Source organism: Rhinichthys klamathensis, unplaced genomic scaffold (genome assembly GCF_029890125.1).
Source record: "Rhinichthys klamathensis goyatoka isolate OS25496 unplaced genomic scaffold, OSU_Roscu_1.1 h1tg000009l_1, whole genome shotgun sequence".
Classification (NCBI taxonomy): domain Eukaryota; kingdom Metazoa; phylum Chordata; class Actinopteri; order Cypriniformes; family Leuciscidae; genus Rhinichthys; species Rhinichthys klamathensis.
In genome coordinates this window covers 1,871,806-1,890,933 of record NW_026606562.1, presented here as the reverse complement: position 1 = coordinate 1,890,933, position 19,128 = coordinate 1,871,806, and the positions used below count along the sequence as shown (strand labels likewise).

General features: G+C 40.1%; 2 protein-coding genes across 3 annotated transcripts in view; one reads left to right on the top strand and one right to left on the bottom strand.

The window, feature by feature from the left end:
- The window catches only part of armh3 (armadillo like helical domain containing 3), a 138,640-nt gene extending 120,201 nt beyond the window's left edge, over nt 1-18,439 (bottom strand). Inside the window, exon 1 of the mRNA XM_056260538.1 lies at nt 18,429-18,439. The gene's annotated coding sequence lies outside the window, so the exon portion shown is untranslated. The remainder of the gene's footprint in view (nt 1-18,428) is intronic.
- The window catches only part of tsc22d2 (TSC22 domain family 2), a 32,605-nt gene continuing 13,491 nt past the window's right edge, over nt 15-19,128 (top strand). The window contains exons 1-2 of one of the 2 annotated variants that reach the window (XM_056260539.1): nt 15-2,109; nt 13,349-13,411. In XM_056260539.1, the coding sequence (XP_056116514.1) occupies nt 620-2,109; nt 13,349-13,411 (1,553 nt within the window). In that variant the 5' untranslated portion in view covers nt 15-619. The remainder of the gene's footprint in view (nt 2,110-13,348; nt 13,412-19,128) is intronic. The other variant, XM_056260540.1, reaches the window with a different exon arrangement.

Below are 19,128 nucleotides of genomic sequence, written 5' to 3'. Positions count from 1 at the left end.
CCACCCATAGTCCCGCGCGTGCGCAACGTAGCGTTAGCCATCTTGTGTACGGCAGCAGAGAGAGAGCAGCCGTTAGCTCGACAGACACACAAACACACCCAGTCTACCCTCCACAGACTGTATCAACGCCAGAAACGGATGGTAAACATGTGTTATCATGTGTCAAGATGTATATCCAGTGTGTTTCGTGGAGGATATGTGCTTTTGAAGACGGGGGAGTGTTGAAAACTGAAGGCGTCTCAGAGTCGAGTGAGTCCGGCGACTGGAGTTTCATTCGCGCGAGCGGCCTGAGGGAAACTCTCACACCCGGACATGGCCTTCATTTAGGCCTCGGATAACACGGAGACGGGCTTGGAGGGATTAAACACACCTGGAATTAAGCTGTCATTGTGTTTGGAGCTTCGTGAGTTTCAATTTAACGGATTAAAAGTACAAAAAATGCCGCGATGAGGACGCACGCGCGCTGACGGGAGCTCGGAGGGAAGCTTGAGTTAGCGCGTGACGCTAACTGAGAATTACATGACATTTTCATATAAGAGGAGTTACTCCGTTTAACTTGGAGCTGTACGCTTTAGTCTGACGTGTCGAAGTCGCAGTGACACACTTTCAAGCGGTCAAAATGTCTAAAATGCCGTCGAAAAAGAAGAGCTGTTTCCAGATCACGAGCGTAACGCAGGCGCAGGTGGGGACGAACAGCATCACGGACGACACCGAGAGTTTGGACGACCCGGACGAGTCCAGAACTGAGGACATGTCCTCCTCTGAGATGTACGACATGTCCAAATGTGGCGATTTCGAGCCGGAGGCGTGTGACGTCAGTTTGACGGACGAACCGCTGCATAATGATGCTGAAACCGCGAGCGCGCAAGATGGTGCCGTAACGTTACCTGGCTCTCGTAACACAAGTGCTGTTCACGTAAACCCTAATGTCCGTGCAGTCAGTGGGACAGCTGGCCAAATGAGCCCATCCCAGACTTCACCTTCAGTTGCATCTAACAGCACGTCCCAGGCATCATCAACATCAGTTAGCAGTTCTGCCACAGTAAGTGGTTGCAGTTCCCGGTTCAGGGTCATCAAATTGGATCATGGTACAGGTGAACCCTTTAAAAGAGGTAGGTGGACTTGCACTGAGTTTTATGAGCGGGATACGGATGCTTCCTCGTCTGCTCGGACTGCGGATAACGTTAAACAACACGCCGGCACCGGGGACCACAGCGCGGACCGAGACGGCCTAGGAGGTTCGGTGGCGGCGTATAATGCGCTTTCAACCCTCACAGAACCGCATACGGACAGTGGTTACGGATCTGCACCATCAAACCCTCCTGTGGAGCTTCAAAAGCAAACTTTTGGGATTTTGCAGCAGGGATTAGGGCTTGTAGCCCAGAACCTTTTCGGTGATGCCCATGCTAAATCTCCCAGCATGCCTTCTACAGCTCAACCACAGCCATTTTACCCTGGTAAACAGGCACAGAAACCTGGCCAGATGCTTCAGACTGTTATCCCGTCTAATCAGGCTGACTATAGGTTACAGAATCAGCCTCTTGGCTCTTCAGTGACCCAGGGCCCGTCACCGGTCTTGACTCCCGCAGCGGGAAGCACTCATGTGCTGGGATTAGTTCCTCAGCCGGTGGATGTTCAGGGGCTTTTACCCCAGTCCAACATCAGCGCCGCTCTAGGGACCGTATCAGCCACATCTGCGGGTTCACAGGCACCAGTGCCGCTCGTTCAGCCAGCAGTAACTCATGCTGTGGTCCCTGGTGTGCAAAATGTGCCTGTTGTTCTGCCCAGTGCCTCTAATACCCCCCAGAGCATGCCAAACCAGACCCCGGTCCCTGTTGTACCGCCCCAGCAGAACCAGCCTCAGGGAGTCCCGAGCGGTTCGGCAGCAGGACTGGGGGCTCAGATGAACCCCTCTATCTTTAGCCAGCTTCCCGGTGGCGTCGGGCTGGCCGGTGAGAACCGGAGGAGGACTGAGCTGCTGCTCCAGAGCTCGGTTCTCCTGGGAAGAGATGCCATCAGACCCCTGAATCCCGAGGGATTGCAGCTTCCCACGCCTGCTGTCAACAGCCTGTTTGGAATAGCTATTCACATTGATGGGGATGAGGACAGGTAAACCTTTATGCTTCATGTTGCTCAGGTTTTATTGACAATAGTTTCAAATTTTTTTTTCAAAATTGTCAAGTAAACCACATTTTATTGCAGTTCTTGCAGGTGTTACATTATTTACTGTTAATTTAGTATTTACTCTTGAATAACTTTTGAAAGCATGGTACCTTTGAAAACATGTCCTGTTGTAGGAGTTTATTTTGTCCTAGGTGGAGTTTACTTTGTGTGTGTGTGTGTGTGTTTTGGTAACACTTTACAATAACATTAGTACTACCTTAGTTAACATGAACTAAGAATGAACAATACTTCTACAGCATTTATTAATATTAGTTAATATTAATTATAACATATACTAATACATTATTAAAATCAAAGGTTGTATTTGTTAACTGTGAACTAACATGAACATACAACGAACAGCTCTTTTTTATTAACTAACATTAACAAAGATTAATAAATAAATACTGTAACAAATGTATTGCTCATTGTTAGTTCATGTTAGTTAATACATTAACTAATGAACCTTATTGTAAAGTGTTACCGTATTTTGTTTTATGTGGGTAGTTTTCCCCCAAACCTGTCCTGGAGGCCCCAGAATTGCACATTTTGGATGTCGCTTAATTTTACTCATCTGACCCAATTAAAATCAGCAGCTCATTTACATTGCATTGATATCCAAAAAGGCTTCCAGGACCGGTTTGGGAAGCGCTGCTCGTATTTTATTTACACACGCAAATCATATTATACCAGATGTTTCGAGCTAAATACCATAAGCCTGTTTTACATGACTAATTTAGCCAGACAGGGCTCCAGACTAACTTTTCCACTGGTTGCACTGGTGCTACCAACTTTCTCAGTTGGTCGCACCAGCATATGATTTGGTCGCACCTTTTTTCTTTTTTTTTTTTGCTATATGCCATGGGATTAATCAATGCATGCTGATGAATGGTGGTTTTAATGAACCAAGGCTAACAAAGGCTTTCTGGGTTGCAGCAGAAATACCTGTAATATATTAATTATCATTGCCAAATTTCAGGATTTTCATGGATTTTGGACAGTAATTTTAATCTGTAATTTTAAGCATTTTACATTTGAATGATATACAATCTATCTATTTACATTTGAATTATATTCTATCTATCTATCTATCTATCTATCTATCTATCTATCTATCTATCTATCTATCTATCTATCTGTCTGTCTGTCTGTCTGTCTGTCTGTCTGTCTGTCTGTTATCATCTTTCTATCTTTTAAAAATCATTAAACATTAAAATGTATGCATTACATTTTAAAAGATTAGAGTATTATAATAAACTGATACAGATTTTTCGTTATCAAAGTTTATAGTTGCAACAAAAAGCAGAAATCTCACACTCCTTCTGCATTTTATAATAATTTCCTTTTCCTCTGTCGAGCGATCATGAGAGTAATCGCTCGACAGAGGAAAATATAACCGCTGAAAAGACGTAGGAAGGGGCTCGGTGTTTCGTGAGACCTTTTAATTTTTATACATTCTCGCACATTCTCAAAAAATGGTCGCATTGGTCCAATTTGGTCGCAGTCTGGAACCCTGCCAGATATAGTAGTGAAGTGATCCTGATCACCTTGGTCCAGGTGTGTTTGAGTAGGTTTGTAGCTAAACTCTTCTGTACTCAAGCTCAAAATATAGTTCAAGGGGTAAAAGTTTGCTATCCTTTATTCACCCTCATGTCGTTCAATTATGAATGGCATTTCTTTCTTCTGCATAACACAAAATAAAATATTATAGGAACTGAAATTAGGCTACAGTGAAAGTCAGTGGAGTTCAAAACAATGACGGTTTCTATGGCTTTTAATCTTCATATGTTTCACAGAATAGAAATGAAGAAAACATTGTGAGGCTTTGTGAAGGGAATTGAAAATTCACCTTGACTAGCTGCTGGTTTAAACGTTCTTTGCAAGAATAGCTCAAAGTGTGGTTCGGAGGAAACCCCTAGCATTAGCTGTTTGCACTTAGTTTTCCGTCCAGCAAACCACTTTACACTTGCTTATACTGTGGTTAAAATCACCTTTTCATTGGTAAAACATTTGGAAAGTTATATTAGTATTAGTTTCTGACTCAAGTGACATGGTTTTGTGCTTGGGAAAGAAAAAAAAATTCACATCAAATTTCCCCAATGCACTGTCTGTCCAGTTGTTGCACGGTATACCAGTATTGGAAAGGTTTCGCGATTCCCTGCTATTAAAAACGGTTCATCATATTTTATCAGTACCAGTTCATTAAGATTGACTGCAATCTAAATAAGAGCTGCATGAGAAATAAAGAGCGTTTGATGTTTAAAACGGTTATTGTGCTCAATAAGCCTCGAAAAAGAGCTCAAAGCGCTGCCGTTCTCAGGCCTGACGCGCACGCAGAAAGCTGCCTTTCAGACAGCATGTGATCGTGGATTCAGTTCTCTTTCAAAGATTATTGCGCTTGAATGTTCAAAAATATGTTGTAAAATATGCGTCCTGGTGAGTATCCACGCAAACACAGTCGGTTATGTCTATAAACATAAACGGGTAAGAAAGAAATCCGGTGTGTTCTAATGGATTGGATCCTTGCGTCAGGTCTTAAAGGGACGGCAGCCTAATAAACCTGTGGCTGTCTGTGATTTAAGACCCTTTCACACAGCGCGTTGATCCCGGGAAATTGCTGTAAAATTGCTAGAGTGCCTTCTGTGTGAACGCAAACACGTCCCGGGATCGATGCCTATTATCACATCCTGGCGTCACGTGTCTTTACGGGATCTTTACGGGTGTGTGTGAACGCACTCACAGATTCCGGAAAATCACTGGCAGTGTGAATGAACCAAAATCAAACGATCCCGGGACACATTATCCGTGTATTTTCCGGAATCTCTGTGTGAAAGGGGCTTTAATGTTAATTAAACAACAAAAGAAAAGAGAAAATCACCCTCTAGTTAATTTATAGAGTGAAGACTATGCAGTGCTTTTTTTACATTTAATTTCTTAACGCTACTGTTAAATAGACCTACATCAGCCACTTGAAAAAAGAAGTTTATTTAATTTGTATTTTTCTTATATTATATTTGTCATATTGATTGTAATTTGCGTCTTTGCTTATTTTAAAGATAAAAGATAAAATAATTTTAATATATAAAAAATATATAACATTTTGGTCATATCGCCTAACCTGCGCAGAATTGTGAAAGTTTTCCGAATGGGATATTGTTTTTTTAAAGTCAATTAATAAAACAATGAAATTTAAGTTGTCATTTTATTCAATTACTTTAGTTTTAGTTTCTTTGCTGTGGTATTGATTCAGTATTGGTAATCGCGCAATTCTAGTCGGGTATCTCATCGAAGTCGTAATTTTGATATCGTGGCAACAATACTGTCCAGTTCCTAAATATTTGTTTTCAATGCCACTGTTTCCTCATCATACGCTTGCCAGCAGAAGTTGAGCTGTTTTTTCAGTCTGATTAGGTGATGTTAGCATGTGTTTCCTATCTTGTGATGTGCAGAAGCTGTGACCCAGTCTACGCACAGGCACTGATAAGGCCTTCAAACATGTGTAACATCTGCATGATGTTATGCTGCTAACGGATGTTGTTTACTGTCAGCGGTTGGTAGGAATCCAGGAGAAATCTGTACATTCTGTGCTGATGCTGCGCAACACGCCGTCCCCATTTCTGACAGGCTTTGGAGGACTATTCAGAGGTCGACCTGTAACATACTCGGGTTTAGGTCAAATTGTACAAATTTTCTTTGCATAAGGCCATTTATTATTTCTATTATTGTATTATTTTAATGACAATTAAAGGATTAGTTCACTTCAGAATTAAAATTTCCTGATAATTTACTCACCCCAACGTCATACACGATGTTCATGGCTTTCTTCAGTCAAAAAGAAATTAATGTTTTTGAGGAAAACATTCCAGGATTTTTCTCCATATACAGACTGATCTCATGAAATGGCTTATGTATGACACGCCAATTCGTATTTCCATTTTTGGCGTGCTATCAACACGCATAATCGCTTTTCAGCGTGTTTATCAACGCCTTTGACTTAAAGGTTCTCTAAGCGATCCTGGGTGACGTCACTTCTTGTTGACGTTCGAACTATTGTCAAACAAAACGGAGGCTAGCTAGACCTTCCCTCCTCCTCATCCGCACACTAACCCCCCAAACCACACCCCCAAACCCTTCTTGTCGGTCATTGGCTGGAACAGTTTGTTATGTTTTGGGGAGCGGGTCGCTGCAGTTTGTTTTTGGTGCTGTTTGTGAAGCCTGGGCTGTCTACAGAGATCGCGTTTCTTTACAGTGTGTTCAGGGGACAGGCAGCCAGCGGATAGTGAGGAGATGTTTGCTGTATGTGACAAAAAATGTTTTGGCCTAAAAAACACATGACATCGCTTAGAGCACCTTTAATGTTATATTACTGTATTATGTATATATAGATATATGACCTACCCCAACCCCGTCCCTAAACCTACCCGTCACTGGGGTTAATACCATTTATGAGTGTTCTCCTACCATCCTAGGAAAAGAAATATCGCTCCACAGATGTAGATATAGATTTTGCTTCGTTTCCATAAAGTGACTTCAATGGGGTCCAACTGGTCCAAAATGCAGCTTTAAAGTCTCGACACGATCCCAGCCGAGGAATAAGGGTTTTATCTAGCCAAAACATAGTTCACTTTCTAAAATAAAATAAACATTTATATACTTTTTATCCACAAATGCTTGTCTTGCACTAGCTGTGATGCGCCACACATTAAATAATCACATTGAAAGGTCAAGCGGGACGTAGGCGGAAGTACAAACCTAGTGTTTACAAAGCGAACGTGCAAAGACTAAGTCAAACGCCATTTACAAAAATAAATAAAAGGTAAAACAACGATGTTGGACGATTTTTAAATTGGAGGATAAAATGAGATGGAGATTTTTCACCCTTCTCTACATTTTCTTTCTACAGCAAGCGTGACCTTTCCCAACGAGATTACGTAATGTGTGAAGTCGTGGACGCAAAAGACGAGCATTTGTGGTTAAAAAGTATATAAATGCTGTTGTTTTTTTTAGAAAAAGAAAATGGTTTTGGAGACTTTGAAGCTGCACTGAAACTCACATTTGGACCTTCGACCCGTTGATAACCGTTTAAGTCACTATATGCAGAAATATCCTGGAATGTTTTCCTCAAAAACATTTCTTTTCGACTGAAGAAAGAAAGACATGAACATCTTGAATTTAAATTCTGAAATGAACTACTCCTTTAATTTAAACCATTTATCTACATTTTAAAGTAGATTTATTATGTACTGTTGTACTTTATGCTGCTTTTAATGAAACTAAATTAATACGTACTATTGGCTTTTATTTTGGATTGCAAAGAAGACTTTAACTTTTGTGCAGCTTAGGGAACAAAGATGCAGAAAGAGCTGCAGAATCTGTGTGTTATTTTGAGACTGCTCGGAAATATTGCAAAGTGAGCGGCAAATAGATGCGAGGTTTAAGGAAAGACAGTAAAGGTTGAGGAAGTGTAAGTTTTCAAGATGCCTGTTTACCATCATTGATGGAAGTTCATATGCTTTTCCTCTTTATTTGGCTTAAATGCACACACACACACTCATAAATGGCCAATGATTTTCTCCAGGATTTCTGGAAACTACCTTTTTACTTGGTAGGATACTGAAGATTATTGCATGAACTGAAGATGATGCGAGATGTCACAGTTTTCTAGCATATCCTCCTCCACTAAATACCCAGGAAATGGCCCTTGATCATTTTGACTTTCACTCATCACTTTCTGTTCCCCTATTAACAGAATAAGAAAAAGGAAGTGACCTTTTAACAGATATGAAGATATGAATCAGTTTTTTGACTTGTTAAAATGGTTGAAGCAATGGTGAACGCCTCAGGATTTGTTACAGGGCTCAGAACAGCTTAACTTTGAATAAGTTTGAACAGCTAGTACAGACTTTTGTCTCTCTCACTTAAAAGAACGTTTATTATTCTTTTAATCCTGTGTGGTTGTAGTTTTTATCTTCCAAGGGTTGTCCAACTACACTTGCCTGACTCATGAGTGCCGTCATCATTATTGATCAGTTTGTTGATTAGTCTGGTCTGGGGTATTTCCATGCTGTTGTGCTTTGCACCTGATTGAGAAATGGCAGGAGCTGTAGTTTATTTGTTCATTTGAGGAGCAGGTGTGGTGCTGATGTCTTATTCCTCACAGTAATGTCGAGGCGAGTCAGCCCCGTCGCCGGCTCTCTGACAGTTGCGTTTGTTGGTATATATACTATGCCATTGTGCCTCCATGTTTCGAAAGGTGTGCTCTTGCACCTCACAGCTGAGACTGAAACTGACTCATAAAGGCCTCCAAAGACTCGCTGCCTAATGCGAAACATTTTGAAATGTAAATTTACTCACATTTAGACTGTGTGCCCACTTTTTTAGTGGACTTGCGATATTTCTGGCATCAGGATCTCAGGACCCCAAACTCTAGAAGGCTGTAGATAAAACGCCAGAGATTAAAGGAGAACTCCGGCGCAAAATGAACCTTTGGTCTAATTACACATTGTTACCTAGTCAACCGTTATCTGAGATTTGTTTTCATGATTATCGAATGTAAATAGTTTTATCTCTAAAAACAGTTTACCCTATAAAGCTAGTATAACGCTAGTATATTGGGCATAGTGTAATGACAAATAAAAATCGCTTGTTAATACCACTAAGAAGGCTCAAAATAGCCCCACACTAGCACGGTAGCATAATGAGGGTCCCTACCTTCAAACCGAAGCATTGAGAACTTTGTCAGTGTCCAGACAGTTTAATAAGAAGATATTTTATACATACAGTCAACTTCGCGCATACAGGCACAGTGTTTCCCCTAGGATTTTTTTTCAGAGGGGGGGGGGGGGGGACTGCTAGTGTTGCGGAGCGGGCGTGTTACGGATACGTGGTGTAAATTTTTTAGCAATCAAAAAGCATGTCTAATTAATTGAAATAGTGTATTATGAATTATTAAACGTATACAACATTTAAAAAAAAAAAAAAAAAAATTTCACACTAATTCTGTGTTGTGTTTTTTCTGGTAATAAAATGAAGACATAAAACACAAATTTTATCATTTATTATCAATTTTAATCATATGAAATTAAATAAACTTTTTGTCAAATAACGTGCAGCACAATGAGCTTTACTGTTAAAATTAAAACATGGATTATTCCTTAAATTCAGTTTTGATGATAATTTATTGTGTATTATTACATTGGGACATATCTAAATTCTACTGTACAACGGTAATATATCTCTGTCAAGTTAAACCGAACTTTTATTTTGACGGGTTGCCGTGAAGACCTTTTGAGTTTCTGTGTGTTTGTCACGATGATAGTTTTTCTCAAATGAAGCGGTGAAATGATCACGAAGTGACTTTCGGAGTGGATCTAGAGCCTGGAGAGGAAGTTTATGCATTTGTGTCTTCATATAGGCCAAAAAACAGCGCAAGCGTCACACGTGCTTCAGTGTGTGTGTGTGTGTGTGTGTGTGTGTGGTAAATGAAACTGCGCGTCGGCGGCACCATTCATTCACACAGAACAAGCAGGATTCGTATTTAAATTGTCTTTGTGGTTTAATATCCACACACACTAGTCTACATCGCGATTTGATTTCAAGTGTATACTGAACTGCTTTCTATTTATTCCTCAAAAGATGGACAAATTCCATGAAATTCCGCGTTATACAGTAAATTTCTTTTTTATGACTGGATTTCGTCAGCAATTTAGGGGGGGCGGGGGGTCGTTTTGGGGGGGCGGGCCGCCCCCCCAAAACAATGGTAGGGGAAACACTGCAGGCAGAAGCCATCTTTGAAAAACAGTCTCTACCAGTCGATCTATGAATGCGTAACAGCGCAGCGCTTCTGGGTTGTACGTCACACGTAGGCTCACTATTGGCCGAGGCTGATCATGCGTGTGACGTACAACACAGAAGCGCTGCGCAGTTACACTACGTGAACTCAAGGAAATTAAGGAAGGAAATGAATAGTTGAATAATAGAAATGAATAGCTGAATAAAGTCGTGATTCTTGTTAGTTTTTTGCGCACAAAAAGTATTCTCTTCGCCTGATAAACTTAAGATTGAGCCACTGTAGTCACTTGGACTATTTTTACGATGTCTTTAACTTTTCTGGGCCGGCAAGTTTCGATCCCTTAGAAGTAGGGGTGTAACGGTTCACAAAATTCACGGTTCGATACGATACAGTGGTGTCACGGTTCGGTACATTTTTGATACAGCAAAAAGAAAGAAATGCCAGAGAAATTTCCTATTTATTAAAAGAAAAAAATATTTTTAAATAAGTTTGAGGTTTCCTACATCTTGAAACGTTCAGGTTTATAAATGGGGGTAATCTTTGAAGGATGAACAAATAATTTTTTGGTCATCACATTAAAAATAACATTTAAATATAGGCCTATATTTATATATATAATATTTAGATAATATTTGAGTTTTGAAGTGCTGGACAAAGATGTGTGAAGTACTTGAAAGCATTTCACTATTACAGCCAAACTGGTTACAGTTAGTGTTACTATATTAAACCCATGGTGAATGTTGCTGATCTGTGGACTTAAAGCCTATAACTAGATCATTCACGGCACAATGTTTCTCCTGGTGTCCACGTCAGCGCTGTTTGATCTAATAGAGATCTACGGTTAATAACGGAGAAATGTGAATGCTTCTCACTAGATCTCGCAGTGATGTTATTACTTCAGTGGCGAATTCAAATGTTTTCTTTTGCGCAACAATGCGCAACGTTGTGGTGATCGCGCCGGCGCCGGCGCGGATTTTGTCGGCAGGAAAAATGGTCCAAGGAATCGTTCGGTTTGTATGCGTACCGAACCGAAAGCCTCGAACCGAAACGGTTCAATACGAATACATGTACCGTTACACCCCTAGTTAGAAGCCTATGGAGGAGTGATCCAGCTCACAGATTTAATAAAAAATATCTTAATTTGTCTTCCGAAGATGAACGAAAGTCTTACGGGGTTGGAACAACATGAGGGAGAGTAATTAATGACAGAGTTTTCATTTTTGGGGTGAACCATACCTTTAAGTAAAGACCCAGCGTTCGCTTCTGTCGTGCTCATTTAGCGATCTAGCTAGGTTTCAGTCAGCTGGTGAAACGGTGAGGTGTTGTGGGACTTTCCTCTACGGAGGCGTGATGTTAGGGTGGCTCTCCTGGCCCGACAGTGGGGAAACATCTTGATTTTGGGCTCGGTGCTCAAGATCTGAGGACATTGACCCGTCCAGCATGTTGTTAGCCCTGGCTCGCACTGGCCCGACAAAGCGGCAATTCGGATTTGCAAGTTCTCTCAATGAACTGGAATGCATTTAGTTTCTTGTGACATTTACAGTTCTAGAAATTGACATGAACGATAGATGAAAAAAAACCTTGAATATTAAAAGAAGCCAGCAGATTGTCATGCCAGACGTTACTCTCTGTGATTTCATAAGAGTTTCTTCCAAGTATAAGGAAGTGCTGTTGTTTCTGATAAAATTAATTTAAATTGATCATTAACAACACTTCCTCTGTTTGTACCTTCGTCCCTTTATTTGTTTCAAGCAAAATTTTAGGTTGTGAGAGGTTAGGCTATATTTTATGGGTCCCTGTTATAGACACTTTTATTTTAATGTGGGTTGATTAGCTGACATCCTGAAATATAAATCAAGAGTATTTGTTTTAACCCACCTCCTTGAATTCACTTTGAGATGATAGATTCGTTGTCTTTAGCTCTATAGAGTTACTCCTCTGTGTACAGAAACCTGTTTCTCTGTAATCCTCCGTCAGCTTCACTTCCTCGGGCCAATTCCATCCGTCACTCGTCATCTTTTGATGGAAACTTCAAAGAATATTTCCATGAGCGTTCGTTTTGTGCACGATTTGAGTGAATTTCACTAATAATCCATTTAGGGTTTATAGTTTCCTGGTTTAACTGCATTTGCTTCTGTTTTGGGGCAAATTTACGCAACTCTTTCCAGCACACATGGAAACTTAGCCAATTTCAACAGAATTTGAGCACAAATCAGTGGAGTCCTTATTTTCTTTTGCTTTTCTATAATTTTTTCAGTGCCTCAATTTACTAGCTGTATAACTTTTCGATTTGGTGTGATATTATTGATATTGGTTATTGATAACAATTTGCACGCTAATCATTTGCAAAATGCCTCCCCCCTCCATTTGCACGTTCATATATTATTAATCATTACATTACATTACATTTTTGCCTAAATTGCTCTAAATTGGCTAAATTACTTTCATGTATCAATTAGTGTAGCATTCTCAGCTCCATTTAACATAATTTCATAATGAATAAAATCCACAGGTTCTTCCTCAAAATTAGCTCTGAAAATGTGAAGTTTGCAGATCCTGTCTTGGCCTAACGATGATTTGCAAGGTGTTTTTTTTAATTATTTTTTATTAAAAGGTAATGTATTAATGATGAGGTATGATGTTGTTCACCCTTATTTCTTAACCCAGTTTAGTTAACCATGCAAAGCAAACTTTTCTGAACCTTTTTTGTTCCCAAAAACAAGTTATAGTTTCTATCAAGTCTTTATTGACTTAGTGGCCGCTATGCGACAGCTTATTTTGTAACTATAAATGTTAAATTATTAAGCATTGTATTCTAGACCAAAAGTTTGTTCCTAGACCATATTTAAACAGTTTTGTTTTATGGATGCTTTAGATTTTATAATTTTCCATAGGTCTACCAGTGAAGCCTGATTTAAAAAAAATAAAAATCAATTAAGGATTCAAGACATTGCTGGTCACAGGATAATGGTCACTTTGTAACATTCAGTGTGTTGCATGATCGACCAAAGTAAATCAAATTAATCTCCTTTTAGTTAGGCTGTATAAACTTGGCCGTTAATCAATGCGATCATTTGTTTACGGGATCCATGTCTCTCACTCGAAGCCTGTTCTGGCTTTTTTTTCTGTTTGGCATATTCATGCTGAACTCTGAATCCTTCAGGGCTTTTTCTGGTGGCTCCGACGCCAGTGCTGTTTTTCGCTCTGAGATCTGAATGGCCATTCACTTCAACTTTGTCTTGAAAGCCCCTGAGGCATCCAAGCACTTCAAAAAAAAAAAGATTTATTTCTAGTCAAAGCATATTTGTTTTGATCTTTCCCCTCCAAACCTTTGACATCTATATTTGACCTTATTCATATTTTTCTCTCTCTTCTTTTTTTTTTATCTGCAAGGAACCCCTCCAAAGCTTTCTATCAAGCCTTTCCAATCGGCAGGTCAAAGGCCATCAGTGATGGGTACGATCGCTGTGTGTGTGTATCACATTGCACTCTTGGCAGCTGTGAGTGTGCATGCAGTGAGCATGGCATTTCTGGAAGTGGTTTCAGGCTCAGGTGTCAAAGGGCCGTGACGCACCAATCCGGTGTTCAGCCGTCGATGGGCATCTGTTGGGCTAGTTTTTGCGGTGTGTTCCAGTCAGGCTCATGTCAGAGGGAGTTCGCCCGGTTCAGCATGTTGAGTCACCGTTGGTGAGAGAGATAGCTCTGATTGGCTGTTCAGTTTAGCAAATTAGTCAGTGCGCTAGTGTTGTCAAAAGAACCGACTTCGGTACCAAGTCGGTACCGAAATTTTAAAAATGTAACTACTAGTGTTGTCAAAAAACTCGGTACTTTGGTACCAAGTCGGTACTAAAAAAAGTGAACGGTTACGGTACCAGCTTTTCTAGGTACCGAGTACCGGGTTAATCCGGTTCTAGATGCGCTGTCCGAAAGGTGCAGAGTTGCGTCCTCTTCATAAAAACACTGAGACATGGCGAACGGCGGCGCTGCTAATGCTGTGGCTCTGAATCCACTTGTTGACAAGAAAGGAGGAAAGAGCCACATATGGAAATATGTTGAATTAGGCTAATGTCACGTTGCCATAAAGGGCCGTTCACACGTTCACATAGCATGTTTTTTGCGCGTGCAAATTTCAAATGTAGGCGCGCGGGGAGCGCGCTCATAATAGAAGCGACGTGCGAGCTTGTTTTTCCAGGCGCGTCACTGTTTATGGGTGCATAGCGGAGACACGCGAGAGCGAGCGCTTGTGGAGAGGAGGAGAAAGCGGTGCAAACTGCGCTCTCTGTGATGACGAGGAAGTATCAGCAAAGAGTTAATTGATTTCCAGCCCTTGCATTAGAAATCAGTTTTGAAGACAGGCAAGAGTGACATTTTTGGCAGTTTTGGATTAAATAAAAGTAGGCCACAGTTAAGTCAAATAAAACATGTTTTATCTCCTGTATAGTTTGGTAACACTACAATAAGATACCATTCATTAACATTACTTAATGTGTTAACATCAACACATTGAGTGAACAATATATTTTTACAACATTAATTAATGTTTTGAATGTTATTTAATACAAACACTTGATTGTTCTTGGTTGTTCACTTCATTCATTGTGCATTAAATAATGTTAACAGATAAAACTTTTGATTTTAAAAATGTATTAGTAGAATATACATATTAGTAGATGGAGAATAATTGCTACAGTATATAACTGGTTTATTGTTAGGTCATTTTATCTAATGTTATCTAACAAATAGAATCTTATTGTAAAGTGTTTTTAATACTACAGATTCCATCTTTGTAACTGTGATATACACTTTAATATATCTAAATTTTATCTAAATTAAGCTTTGGTACCGAAATTGGTACCGAGAACCGTGGATTTTCACTGGTATTGGTACCGAATACTGAAATTTTGGTACCGTGACAACACTAGTAACTACCAGCATTTCCCTTTAGCATTTTGAGCACTGTTGAACAGATTCTTAAACACCTCTGACTGTCCATTGCGTTCACATGCTCAACATGTCTGTGATTGGCCATTGTGTTGATGCGCTCAACATACATGTCTGTGATTGGTAGGGGTGTAACGGTACACAAAAATCACGGTTCGGTACGTACCTCGGTTTTAAAGTCACGGTTCGGTACGTTTTCGATACAGCAAAAAGTAAGAAATGCCAGAGAAATTTCCTATTTGTTAAAAGAAAAAATATTTTTTAAATAAGTCTGAGTTTTCCTACATCTTGAAACTTTCAGGTTTATAAATGGGTGTCATCTTTGAAGGATGAACAAATAATGTTTTGGTCATCACATTAAAAATAACATTTAAATATATAAAGAGTTCAGATGCAAAAGCCATTTGAAATTTTCTTCTAGAATGATCATTTTTATGAAGCTTGTATATTTAAGTTCAGTAATTTCACTTAAATGGCTATGAAGATTGCCTATTAATTGTCATTTGAGTGAAATTACTGAACTTAAATATACAAGCTTCATAAAAATGATCATTCTAGAAGAAAATTTCAAATGGCACAGAGGCTTTTGCATCTGAACTCTTCATATATATATTTATATAATATTTGAGTTTTGAAGTGCTGGAAAAAGATGTGTGAAGTACTTGAAAGCATTTCACTATTCCAGCCAAACTGATTTAGTGTTACTATATTAAATCCATGGTGAATGTTGCTGGTCTGTGGACGTAAAGTATTACTAGATCATTCACGGCACAATGTTTCTCCTGGTGTCCACGTCAGCGCTGTTTGATCTAATAGAGATCTACGGTTAATAACGGAGAAATTTGAATGCTTCTCACTAGATCTCGCAGCGATGTTATTACTTCAGTGGCGAACTCAAATGTTTTCTTCACTGGATCTCTTAGCGCTGTGTTGTAACAGTGTCGCTTGATCGAGATCGGCTCCCGCTGCACAGATGTTGCTGGTCCGCACTGATAAACGGTCCGTGAAGCACAATATAATGAGTAGCGCAGTTTCGTTCCGCTTTCATTACGCTTGCCATTTGATGTTGCGCAACGTTGTGGTGGTCGCGCCAGCGCGGATTTTGTCGGCAGGAAAAATGGTCCAAGGAATCGTTCGGTTTGTATGCGTACCGAACCGGAAGCCTCGTACCGAAACGGTTCAATACAAATACATGTACCGTTACACCCCTAGTTCACGTGCTAAACATATGTCTCTGATTGGCTACAATGATGGCTACAACGCTTCAAAAACATGTTGTCTTTGACGCTCTTCACCGAGTGCTTACACAGATACACACAGGAGCGTTTGAAAGCAGGCGTCTATCAGCGGATCCGTCTATCAGTGGATATATTAGGGATCCGCTGATAGACGCCTGCGTTGCAAACGTTGATCATTGTAGCCAATCACAGACATAAATGTTGAGCGCATGAACGCAATGGCCAATCGGGTGTTTAAGAATCCGTTCAACATCGCTCAAAATGCTAGAGGTAAATGCTGGTATCGTCACATTTTCTCAATTTCAGTACCGACCTGGTACCGAAGTCGGTACTTTTGACAACACTCAGTGCACGGGAATATAAATCGAAATTGAGCAAAGACAAGACAGCACTCAGTACAGAAGGTTGTTTTAATTTTACATCATCTTACCTGAGCATCCCAGGGCCTGAATATTTTCATGACTGAATACTTCATGAGTTGCTTGTATTGTGATCAGCATGATTGATATTCAAAATGCTAAGCTAGCGCTGCTTTGTTTACGGTTTGTATATCTACATAGTTACCTAGTTTTGGTTTCCTTATTTGAATGACGAATATAGACTATTGATACCTGCTGATATAGACGATATTTCCTTAACCACACATGCAGTGGTGACTCAACCATGACTCTTAAACCTTGGCCCTCTTATCCCCTTCCCTCAACGAGGAAAAAGTAAACTCAGCCTTAACTAAACTAAGTTACCTTTGACAAGAAATGCAACAAGCAAACAGCACAGTTCCTGTGAGTTGTCACCAAAATAAAGCAAAATGTGATAAAAATGCAAATCCTCATTACAAATAAATGCGAATATTTCAGTGGAATTACAGCAATTGTGTGTAATGGTCGCCGAGTTGGTACAGATTGACCAGTAATTGACCGTTCGCAAAAGCCACGCCCCCTAGTTATTGTTGCTACGCCCGTCAAACAAATGGTCAAACACGACCAGCGCGACAGATTGCCATGACGGGAAGAGGTATACCCGTGCGTGTCAGTGACCTTTTTTGGAGCAAAACCTCAGCGATATCCTCCAGATCGAGGCAAAAGGGGTTACAGTATGCAGTGGAGGGATATATTCAAAATATAAACATACGCAATGAAGGAGACACGACTACTATCGAGGCGAATGCGTATACCGGTCTCAAGCGAAATCTGAGAAACCCCATGACCTGTAACTTACCTCAAATTCAACCAGCACAGCCTTGAAGAAGATTTTATAAACTGGTTCAGTGGCTAATGTTTGGAGTTAGAAATATATAACTCGCGCTGCATATTTAGTAATTTTGCCTCAGATACAGGATTATTCGCTTTAACAAGCAGGTTGTTCATTACCACGGCAACCGCTTTGCGTGTCATGCTGAATGCCATTTTCGTGTTTAAAAAGTAACTAAACATAAGAGACGGAAAGATGCAGATAACCATAACGTTATATTATTTAAGGTTATTTCTATTCGTTACGATATTGATATATGAACTGATGTTGTTAAGTAAGCGTCATGCTTTCCCCGTTGCGAACGTGCACTGTAACGTTAGTCTACGGATGCTGCACTGCTGCTCATTTTCCCCTGAGAATATCATGTTAACAACAACCCTTTAGAAAACGTAATTCCTTTGTGGATCCTCTTGATCTGCTTTCTCCATGTTTCTTTGACTAATCTCAGTGTCTCGGTCTCATGTTCGACACATTTAACTGGGAGTGGGGCCGTCCACACTGTTTTATCCATTGTAGGCACCGCTCACGTTGTGTTTTCGGCTTTGGAAACGGAAAGAACACAACTCCTCCAGACAATCTCTCGGGGTACCTAGTGTCCGATTTACAAACCCCGTGGGCGCACCGCTTCACCATCTTGCTTGGAGTCAATGTTTGACGGACCTGCTCACATAGTAACGGTTGCTATGATGTGTGATTGGACAATGGCCGTTTTGTGGGAGGGGCCTGCGAACGGTCAATTCCTGTAACCTATATGACAAATAATGACTATTTGAGAAATATGTGATGTGTAACCTCTGTAAATACCAATTTTTGCCCACAATTTTGCCCCGATTTACAGTCTGGACGAGTCTACGCTAGTTGCCAAATGTCAGAGCTTGCATATTTGATTTGACAGATTTAATTGAAAATCACGATTTGTATGTTGGACAGATTTTTTTTTTTTTTTAGTGCCAAGTCTCTCATTTTACAACACCATTTTCCATGCATCTCCTACCAACTATTTTGCATGAGTTTGTTGCATTCGGAACGACCTGAAAGTCTGGTAGTGTGTGATCCTTGCTCGTTTTTCCTCTGTAACTTTAACAAAGTTTGCAAGTGTATGATGCCTAGTGTTTTAAAATCTGTTCTGACTTAAAGGCGTGTAGTCTTTCCCATCCTTAAGCTCCTACACAGATTTGTAATTGGCTCTGAGAATCCTTGGTAAATGTCTTGATTAAAAAATTTGTTGATCTATTTCTCCTTCTCTTCGACCTAGTTCTCTTTCTTTTTGATATATTTGTCTTTGTGCTTTATTAAAGTACATTGAGTACTGGGCTTTCTCAAACCTCAAAGGCACAAATAAACATTTGATTATGATTGAGAAGTCGTCGGTTCTTGAACAAAGGGAGGGTTGTGCTGACAGTGAGCCAGGGAGATTTAGCATTACTGTGTGACTCATAACTCTGGTGGGAAGGATGGTATTCATGTCAGATTTCTGATATTTGCTACATGTTCGCTCCTGTCCCCACAGAAGCACAGCGTTCAACAGTTGACACCAGTCAAGCCATTGCCCTGAAAGAAAATCTGAGGCCTTTTATGTTTTATGACCCATATGCATTTGTAAGCAGGTCTAAATGACTGTTTTAATGTGCTGTGACTCGCCTGAATTTCTGCAGAGTTTCATAATTAGATGAACCGAATTAACATCTATGCAAAACTATAAAACATTTTAACAGCTTTGTTGGTGGTTGCAGCACTTTTAGG